Genomic DNA, 10622 nt, shown 5'->3' with positions numbered 1-10622 from the left:
GCATGCGAGGATCTTCCCCATTCCCCGCTCATCCTCATCAGTAGCTACTTTGTGTTATAGCTACACTATTACTGCAATAGTATACACACACCTCGTGCTTCTAACTACCATCGATTCTTCCAGCGGTACATTAAAGTTCCGTGAGTACCACAGCTTTCCGTGTGTTTGGTCTTTATTATTGTGATTGTTTTAAACGGAGGCCGTGATGGTAGCCTAGCATCCGGAGGTCAGTAGTAGTAGCATCTCACCTCCGCTGCTATCACGTTACATGTGCATCTGTATGCTGTCTGATGTTCAATATGTACTTCAGTATTGGTTTATACGTTTCCTTTCGGTGGATCCACTGTGCGATATGTATGTGACCCTAAAAGTCAAACTCAGGAAACATGTTTTGAATGAATGGATTAATGTGCACATGCCTCTTTGTTCATTTGTCGATTTCTTTTTTTGGAAATGTGTTAACATTTACCCAAGCAGGTGATTCATTCAAAATGAATGAGTGTAATAGCGAAAAATGCAGCCTAAATACGTACTCATTTTGGGACGGAACCATCTTTGATGGTCATCGATCCATCTGATATAAACACGTGATTTATAGCTCAGTTTATGATCTGACATTGTTAGTTTTCACGATCGTTTCCAAGTTGTGCACGGAAGCCTGTTACCATACCGAGTTGTTATTTATCTTCTGTATGTTCCCTTCAGGGGCCAGCCTTCGCCATGGCAACGGAGGATAGAAAACCAGAGACGGACTGTAAACCTCCCATATTACCACCGTCCTCATCTTCAAGTCACAGCAAGGTATGGATAACAAACAACAACAACCCATTAAAATATGCTTGTGCATTGTAACTGCTGTCCCTTCTAAATGACTGTTACCAAGGACTATTGGTAGAATACAGGCTAGTACCACTAGGTGATGTCATTACAATAAAAATGTAAATCAAATGTCATTACAATAAAGACTATTATTATTTGTTTTAGATAATCCCCATTAGACCCTTTTAAGTAATCGATAATGTGTTCTCGGTTTCACTTGTTACAATTACAATTAGCGCATTTAGCAGACGCTTTTATCCAAAGCGACTTGTATCGGTTAATACACACATTGACCCACCGACGGCGGAGTCAACCATGCAAGGCGACAGCCAGCTCGTCAGGAGCAGTTAGGGTTAAGAGTCCTGCTCAGGGACACATCAACACTCATCTATTCACATCTTAATTGTTGCTGGCTGGTTTCTATTATAGTCGGCACCATCCAAGCCCAACTACAGTCTGAAGTTCACCCTGGCAGGCCACACGAAAGCTGTCTCCTCTGTCAAGTTCAGCCCCAACGGAGAGTGGCTTGCAAGCTCCTGTGAGTACAGTTACCCCCCTTGCGTCACTTATTGTATGCCATGCAGTATGTGTCTCTCTCTCTCTTGCTCTCTGTCTATCATTACAATTTATATTGATCAACCTCTTGCCTGTGATTACAGCTGCAGATAAATTAATAAAAATATGGGGAGCTTTCGACGGGAAGTTTGAGAAAACCATATCTGGACACAAGCTGGTAAGTTAAACAAACTACTCTTGAACTTGAATTCATAATATCAGAAGTCTCCCTGGCCTGCCTGATACAAGTGTTGTGTAGACTAGTGTAGGGCTTCTGTCTCCCAGTTGACCTCTCCGTACCATTTGTGTGCTCTGTGTCCTTCTCTTCAGGGTATCTCTGACGTGGCCTGGTCCTCAGACTCCAACCTCCTGGTCTCCGCTTCTGACGACAAGACTCTGAAGATCTGGGACGTCAGCTCGGTATGACGTCACCCTCACGACGCTGTCAGTGACACGCCCTTATCCTAGTGACCTCACTTTAATGACACCCCCATGACGGCACTTAAATGAATGAGGTCACCCTCAACGACAACCCTCTAATGCTATCCATATGAAATGATACATCATGCTGTGATGTCATCCTAATGGTATGACATCACAGCATGATGTCAAGACGTCACCTTAATGATATCACATCACCCTGAGCCTTTACAATTTATTTAACTAACGATTTGTCAGGTTGTGGTAATATTTGTAAGCAAGGGCTTTACCGGTATGTAGTATAAAACCAATGTACAAGTTGGCTACGTTTGGATTGCCTCGACTTTACGGCCAGCCACGCGGTAACTGCAGGCTGGTGTTGGCTCCACAAAGCTCCAACATGGAGGTTCATGTGTTTAGTGGTGACTGATGTGCCCTCTCTTCCGGCCTCCAGGGGAAATGTCTGAAGACACTGAAAGGTCACAGCAACTACGTATTCTGTTGCAACTTCAACCCCCAATCAAACCTCATCGTGTCCGGATCCGTGAGTCCTCCACACTTCTTTGTCATTAGGTTTATAGTGACGATTATTGAGAATATTAATTAATTAATATTATTGCTGTTATTGTTTTTCTTCTTGTCTTTATATTATTAGAAGAAATAGGAGTGGAAGTAGTGGTATCATTTCCCCCACTATGATTATCGTTATCAAAACATTTTTAATGCTAATTTTATTCATTGTGGTTCTTGTTATACTAGAAGTGTGTGTGTGTTGTTATTATTATCCTACTGTGTAATGTTTTCATATCTGTGTGTTGTATAGTGATACTGTTTGCTGGTTCTGCAATTTATGCTAATGTTATGTTTCGGTGTTGCAGTTTGACGAAAGTGTGCGGATCTGGGACGTGAAGACGGGCAAGTGTTTGAAAACTCTGCCGGCGCACTCCGACCCCGTCTCTGCTGTGAGTCTTTATTCGTGAGCTGACGTGGACATTGAGACGTCCTTACAATGTACACCTGTATGATCTCATCATCGTGCCGTAAACAGTGTATCCCATGTTATGACGTCACGGTATGGATTATGAAATCACAGTCCATCTACAGTCACACACACCCCTTAGCTCTGTGTGTTGTGACGTCAAAGCGTCTGACCTCACCAGGAATTGTAGACTCGCGGACAGACGGAGATGTGAGAAAAAGTGAAAGTAGCATTGGACTACATACACATAAACATTTACAATAATGACTACATAAACATTGACCATAATGCTGTCAGACGACATCAACGGCGGTCATTCGAATATCGGTACATTAATAGGAATTATGAAGATTTATTATTTGTTGTTAGCGTCTGTTTGAATGTTAATTGGACCATGTCTTGTGTTGCAGGTTCACTTCAACAGGGATGGCTCTCTGATCGTTTCCAGCAGCTACGACGGCCTCTGGTACAATTGTCATCATTTATTTATCTATTGATTCCCAAGTGTTCCCATGCCACTTTAAATTGAAGCTGACGGCCATGCTAAACAGCAACTGTTCTCCCCCCACAGTCGAATCTGGGACACGGCGTCCGGGCAGTGCTTGAAGACACTCATCGGTAAGCTGCTTTCTATCGCCCTCCCCCCCATATGTATGAAGGGTAGAAGCCGTACTCCATACTTCCACTTGTGATGTCACTAATGGATGTGGTTGTAGTTGTTAACCTCACACCTTGTGGATGAATGCGTACCCAAGGGTTGTAGTTCTATGATATTAAACTCTCTTCCATCTCACGATGTTCACCACAGATGATGACAACCCGCCCGTGTCTTTCGTCAAGTTCTCTCCCAACGGCAAATACATCCTCGCCGCAACCCTCGACAAGTGAGTACCTCACCTCAGTACCTCACTCAGTACTTCCACTGATACTGTTACTGTACTGTTCTTATAAGGTAACTGTGAGTAACCGTTTTTGATCAATAGATCATTATGAATAGATTCTCATTTATACAATACAAGTGAGCATTCATACTTTTTTTGTTAGCTCTGAATTCCACCAGGAGAGGGCAGCATAACACCATATAATCTAATGACTGCATTCAGCAAGTGTTGTTGAACTCTTTTCTGAAAAATGTCTCCTTCTGTTTTCAGTACTTTGAAGTTGTGGGACTACAGCAAAGGAAAGGTAATATCCTCCCATTTTTTATTCCTTAAGTATGAACTATTCCAGCACGTTTGTGGTTCTTAACACTGTTTACTGTAATTATATTTTTATTGAGTGGAATTATTATATTTTCGTCAGTAATCGTCATGTTTTTCTCTCCAGTGTTTAAAAACGTACTCCGGTCACAAAAACGAGAAGTACTGCATATTTGCCAACTTCTCTGTCACGGGGGGAAAGGTGAGTTCTGTGGTTCTCAGCCTGTGAGCATTAGCGCTGCGGAGTTACCTACAGGGTACATGGCATTCCGGCACTCGAAGGCCCCGTGACTCATGTACCCCCGCTCTGTTCGCCCCCAGTGGATCGTGTCCGGTTCAGAGGACAACTCTGTGTACATCTGGAACCTGCAGACCAAGGAGATCGTGCAGAAACTGCAGGGACACACAGGTATTGGGGAAGAAGGCCTGAAACTGGGCCGCTGAAGGGTTTGTTAGGTTATAGGGTCGAGTATAGTCTTTATGTCAGTCTCATGATGTCCATGAGCAAATCAGCAAAACGGTGCCCTGCCCCCCATGAACTGGTTTTGATAACAGCGACACACGCACATCTTTTCCAGAGCAATGGTGGTGTCGGTCTACAAATGTGTGTTTGTTGTGTGTGTTTGTTGTGTGAGTGTGTGTGCGTGCTGTGTGTAGGTTAACTTAGCAAAGGCACTTCTCAATCCATTACAAAGAGCCATGTTGAGCATTAATTGTGAAAGTGCTTTAAGTGGCCACAGCAATTATATATAATGTAGATAAGTGCAGTCTAATTATTCCCCGTATCCGTCACGACACACAGGGAAAAAAACATTTTTTTATTTGTTTTATCTATTAGCAAGTAGATATTTGTTAGATTTTATATAACGTGTTATTTCAGATTTTCCCACCGTGAATCAGAACTACTGTTTTGTTTTAATTTCTTCATTGTAGAAATGTATTTCTAATTCTTCCCTCCTGGTACTTGTTCACCTTCAGTGTTCTCCCTTCTCCTCCTCTTCGATGTCAAGTTGCTAACCCCCTTTTCTCCCACAGACGTGGTGATCTCCACAGCCTGTCACCCCACAGAGAACATCATCGCCTCGGCCGCGTTGGAAAACGACAAGACCATCAAGCTCTGGAGAAGTGACTGCTAAGTCAGGCCTGTTTTTGTATTTTGAGTTGTTTTGTTTTTTTTACCACTTAAATAAAAAAAGAAGAGAAAACATGGACTTTGTGGGGGTTTCTAAAGAAATGAGGACATTCCCACACCGCAGACGGGGATTCACGCCCATGAAACCAGGAACAACGTAAGCCAGACACACAGGTGCTGTTCAGAACACACTGGCCACTGTTGTGGACTGGGATCCCTCTGCTACGGCCAACTTTCTCTTTATGCCCGGTGGGTCCGATCAGTGGTTTTTGTATCTTTTTTTAATTACATTTTTTTAATGCTTTTTTTCTAATGTTTTTAAAAGGGATGAACACGCTTGATGTCTTAAGGACACGTTTTCTACTTTTCTGGAGACGACCACTGTGTTCCCACCATTTTGTTTTGGCACTGTGATGTTGTAGACAGTGCTGCCATGGCCCCACTGTTACATTTGATTGGCTGTCTAAGTGAATAAAATACCTGTTCTTCAGCCTTTCATGATGACTGTACCATTTCCCCTTTTAAAGTATTTTTATCTATTTATTCCACCGGTCCATTTACTAAGAGCATTACATATTGTCGCGTATTGCACCGTGTTCTGGTTTGAATAGCCGACGGAGGGACTTATGTGTTTAGTTGGTGGTTAGAATTGGCTGGTCTATGTTTAAACTTCATCATGACCAAATGAGAATATTTTGTGTCTTCTATTTTGTACATTATACGTATTGTAGTTTGTTGTTGTATTTTTACCTGATTAACAGTATGACCAGCAACGTAATAAACACATATTTAGTAAACTGGACATTTTTCTTTGAACTCTTTTCGTCACTTTTGATCATGGATAACAACTGCATTGTAATATTTTCTTAATAATAAATAATAAAAGACGAGGGCACATTTGTGAGATTTGAGGAAAAAAAATATGCATTATCGATATGCATTTTTAAAAGTTTTTAATAACTTTTCTGTCCATGAAAGATGGACCATCAGAGAACAACCCACAAAGAACATATGACTTTTTCATCTCCTTAAAAGACAAAACGATAAAAAATAAAATAATGAAAAAGATGAACCAATGTCTGTGAGGCAGGTTGTAGAGGGCAACGGTAAAGGTGACAACCCTCTCTCTTGGGTGGGAAAAAATTATAATCTAGCCTTTCAAATGAACAATTCCACAAACAATGTATACAACAGCCCACAGAAGGAAAGAAACGGTACATAAGCGAGGGATAAAATGACCTTTGTACAAAAATAGATCTTTTTCAAAGTTTTTTTTTTTTTTTTTTTTACATTTTCTTGAACCTTAACGTCTATGTAACAAAGAAAGCAGTGATTGTGTTGCAAGCTCAGCTTTTCCTGAATACATTTCCAACATACAATAGCCAAGCAAACACATACATTTGAAAGATTTTCTTTTCGTTTTTTTTCTCTTTCTTTAGTTTTTGCTACTTTTTGAGGTCCCATAGACTGCTTTGAGCTGGTTCTTTTTGAATTTTAAGAGCTGCTGCGATTCTGCTGGTAAACTTTTTTATAAAGTCAAGGTCAAAAGCAAAAAAAAACAAATCCTCAACGTTTTTTGAAACCACTGTATATCCGCGCTGGATAACTCTTCGACACTTGACCTGGTATAGAATCGTTTGGTCTAAAAAGTCTCGTCTTTCTCTTGCCATATTGACTGGAAATGCTCAAGGAACAAAATTCTAGATATATATATTTATAAATATATACACAATGTACATATAGACAAAATATAGCTTTACATCATAATAAAGCATTTACAGTTAATTCTATCAACGCGTCTCTTCTGCGATTAAGTCTCAAACCCTTTTGCTGTTTGCATTTCCTGCAGTCCTTTGTTATTGGTTTATTAAAACGTCCGTTTATGGCTTTCAATCGCTGGGGTTTCTGATCACAGTAATGTGGTACAGCTAAGAGGAGACACAAGATTGAGGAGAGCAGGAGGGTAGACGTTTTAAAAAGGCTGTCACTGTTGGCTAGCAAATTGATTGTTCTTCATCTCTGAGACCAAGGTCGGCCATGCATACAAATTTGGATGAAATTTTGGAAAAAAAGGGGGCAAAAAAATTAAGGATAGCTGTTACTGAGAATATTGATAGACACAATTCAAAACCTTTTCCCCACAGTCATAGTGCTTAGGTTGAAAATGTTTGTGAACAAGTTGATTAATTAGTTGTCATTGGTTTTTTCGTGATTTCTGAGGAAAGAACGCAAAAATCCCTAGTGTAGAATATAAATACTGTAAACTGAGTCTGAGCTGGGATTCAATACTGTCACCTGGATACTCATCTCGTTCCACGGAAATAAAGTATGTTGCATTGATCATACAAGCCAATAGATACTGAGGTTATTGCTTGTAAAAATCATTTAAACACTGAGATTTTCGACCAAGAGGAATATTAAACATGACGCATTGGACAAAAAAGTGCCTTGTTTTTCTAATTTAAATACTTGTATAAAATTCAAGTAATTTTGCAGTGCTGCATCTCTTCCACTAGGGGGAAGTCACAGTAACATAGCCGCCAACCACATCGTGTTCTCTCCGTGTTCCAACCGTTGTTTCCCCTCAAACAGATCCAGATTTAATTCTGGTCTGGGATCTCTCTTGCACCCTCTCCACGTTGGCTTTGCGTCAGTGTCCTATCAGCAATCTGAACACACACATTACCAGATTGATTAAACCGACATTTCCCAAAATGTCCAAAATTCCCTTGTGTGAAACCGAGCCCAGGACCTTAAAAAACAAAAGCAAAGATTCTGTAAAAACGTATATAGTTGAGGAAGGACCTAATTTGATCGTTTTTGGATTGTTTTCAATCACTGAATTAAAATAGATTTTCCATTTTTCTAAATTGGAAATGGAGGGTCATGTTGACTCCACTCCGGTTTCACAATTCCTTCTGGAGGAAACCGAAATCAAGGTCACACAGTTGTTACTTTCTTAATAGCCTTTTCCTATGCCTTCTTAAATATCAAGTGATTTCTCAGAGTATCCATATAAAACATATTAAAAACCAACCTAAACAAACCGCGAGGAACGCTGGTGGCCTCCTGTCCATGTACATCCCTACCCCCCTGGTCTGAGAAACATACATTGTTGTCCTTAAACGGGTTTTCAAAGGGTCAATTTCAATACAAACAGTTGGAATAGAAACACCACCACTCTATAGGCAATCTTTGGAAATGAGCTCCATGCATAGTGTTGCAGCGACTGCAGCTTTCAAAGAGGACAGAGGGCAAGATGATGTGTGTGTGTGTGTGTGTGTGTGTCTGTGTGTGTGTGTGTGTCTCATACACACAGAAAACATGGTGAGCTTTAATATTCCACCTTGAACCGAGAGATGCTTGAACCATGGCCTGTCCAGAAAGGAACTTTAGAGGATGAATGGCAGAGAATACACTGCCCACCCCTGTGTCAACGAGTCCTACTGAGTGCAGAGGAAGGAATCACAACAAACGCACAATGGAGCGACTGCAAACTCACACACTTGTCCCACTCATTAAAACCCTTTGACCACACACGCCCTCAGGGACCTGGGACGACGCAGGATACGGGGGGGCGTTCCAGGAGCTAGGGGCCACTATTGAATCTGAGTATACGTCTATATCACCATAACACAGAGATTTGGATCCACACAGGGATGTGGGAAAAACCTCACTGTGGAGAGCCTGATACTACTCTTTTTCTCTCCTGGTACCTGGTAGCCCTCTAGTGACAACACTGGAGCATGGGAACTAAACCCATCCCAGATCCTAGCCTAGTTCCCAGGTCTCAACCCTTTGGGTCCTGGAACGACATTGAGACCTGGGAACTAGGCTAGGATCTTGGACTGTGGGGCTCGAGACCATTGTAGGACCTGGGACAGCGCTGGGACTTGATAGCGCAGTGGACTTGGGGCAACACAGGAACAACGGGAACTACACTGGGAACCGAGACTACTCCAGGACCATGGGCTAGACCGGGGCAAGGGGGAACCAGGCACAGACTCTGGGCCCCTTTGGACCACCCCGAGCCCACAGGCAGACGGTCGACACGGACGGTCAACGCGCTTCGCGGATCATTCAGGTGGACGGAAAAAACCGAGGTAATTGCGATGTGTGCCATTCAGATAATAAGAAGAAACGAAGACAACCCCAAACAAAAACCACACTACGGTATACGATTGTATCTCTGTACCCAGGTAGGTGTCAGGGCGACGTCTAAAGCTAAGACCGTCCGTGGAAGAGGCCTTGGATGATGGGTGGGGGTGAGAGGTTGCCGGGCGGGGCGTGGCAATGGTGGGCAGGAGTTCACATGACGAGGGACGTCCGAGAAGGTCAGGGGAGGAGGAGGAGGAGGAGGAGGAGGAGGAGGCGGGGGACAGAAGTGAGAAGGTGTGCCAACACAGCTGTGACACATCCATCGCCGGTGGAGCACTTAAAGCGCCGATCACACGCCTATTCCCCGCGGTGCCGTCCCAGAGGTCGCGACCTCCCGCTCAGAATGGATCCTGCAGAGTTTCAGACATTTTTTATTTGCTTCTCCTCCACTTCACCTCGCAGTCACCTGAGAAGGGACGTGAAGATGAGGGGGACGACCTCCGTGGGACGCTGGAGGGGGCTGTGTGATGGATGGTGGATGAGGTGGTGGATCGCATGGGTTCCCTGGTGGTGTTCAGGGACATGCTCTGAATCATGGGGCTGGGCTATCAAGAAACCGGGGATTGATTGTCCACATGGTGCGGCTCAAGCTCTCCTATTGGATGACGCCTTCGCCAACCCAGATCGGATCACATGACTTCTGAGGTACCGCCTCTAACTGTCATTTCACCCAGTGCTAATGGAGAAAGGCAGTGGTCACAGCCAATGGGAGAAACTGGGAGGAGAAACTGGCTGAAATGGTTTCTCACAGTGGGTGGGGGGGAACTTCCGTTTGATTCCTTGACACTTTCGGGAACATTGAGAATTATTTGTTTGTAATTAGGACAATGAGATAAAGAGAGCGTTGCGAGTTTAGAGTCAACATAAACTGACATTTTGATTTCATCATGTTGGATAGACAGCTTCTCTGCTTGCACCAGAAGCCATAGCAGTTGGTTGCACTTTCTGTTCTTTTCCGATTGGTGTGGGGGATTGGGTTCCAGTATTCCGATTGGTCGATGCAAACGCTCCTTTCCCCTACAGGGAAGGCGGTGGCCCCGTACTGTGGGGGCCCATGTGGTGTGAATGACATATGGTTCAACAGGTTTTGAATTTGGGCAGAGACCTGAGTTTAATATTTTTGGTCGACCTCCAAATCAAACTTCAAAGCTTTCAAAGCCTCACATCCAGCTAACCAAGGACTTGACCCTATACGAGGAGAGGAGAGGAGAGAGATGGGGAGAGAGAGAGAGAGACAGAGAGAGAGACAGAGAGAGAGACATAGATTGGGAGAGATAGAGAGTAGGGCTGAACGATTAATCAAATCAAAAATCGCGATGTGATAGAACACGATATGCAAATCGCAAAGGCTGCGATAAAA

The 10622-nt window shown here is 43.1% G+C and overlaps 1 protein-coding gene across 1 annotated transcript; it reads left to right on the top strand.

The window, feature by feature from the left end:
- The first annotated feature begins 5 nt into the window (after positions 1–5).
- Positions 6–5881, top strand: LOC307089819 (WD repeat-containing protein 5). The gene is made up of 14 exons (XM_079756252.1): positions 6–140; positions 706–801; positions 1249–1357; positions 1479–1552; positions 1705–1794; positions 2249–2338; positions 2673–2756; positions 3184–3239; positions 3345–3391; positions 3582–3657; positions 3925–3958; positions 4100–4174; positions 4294–4381; positions 5008–5881. Exons 2-14 carry the CDS (start codon positions 721–723, stop codon positions 5106–5108), a joined length of 1005 nt encoding a protein of 334 aa, XP_079612378.1. The 5' UTR covers positions 6–140; positions 706–720; the 3' UTR covers positions 5109–5881.
- The last annotated feature ends 4741 nt before the right edge of the window (positions 5882–10622 follow it).

This window comes from Pollachius pollachius (assembly GCF_949987615.1).
Source record: "Pollachius pollachius genome assembly, chromosome: 18".
Lineage (NCBI taxonomy): Eukaryota > Metazoa > Chordata > Actinopteri > Gadiformes > Gadidae > Pollachius > Pollachius pollachius.
This window is presented reverse-complemented; position numbering and strand designations above follow the sequence as displayed.

Excerpts from the sequence above, each read along its gene's own strand:
- LOC307089819 (XM_079756252.1), top strand. The coding sequence starts at position 721 with ATGGCAACGGAGGATAGAAAACCAGAGACGGACTGTAAACCTCCCATA. Across the intron at positions 1,358-1,478 it reads AGAGTGGCTTGCAAGCTCCT|CTGCAGATAAATTAATAAAA; the intron begins GTGAGTACAGTT and ends CTGTGATTACAG. Across the intron at positions 3,658-3,924 it reads CTCGCCGCAACCCTCGACAA|TACTTTGAAGTTGTGGGACT; the intron begins GTGAGTACCTCA and ends TTCTGTTTTCAG.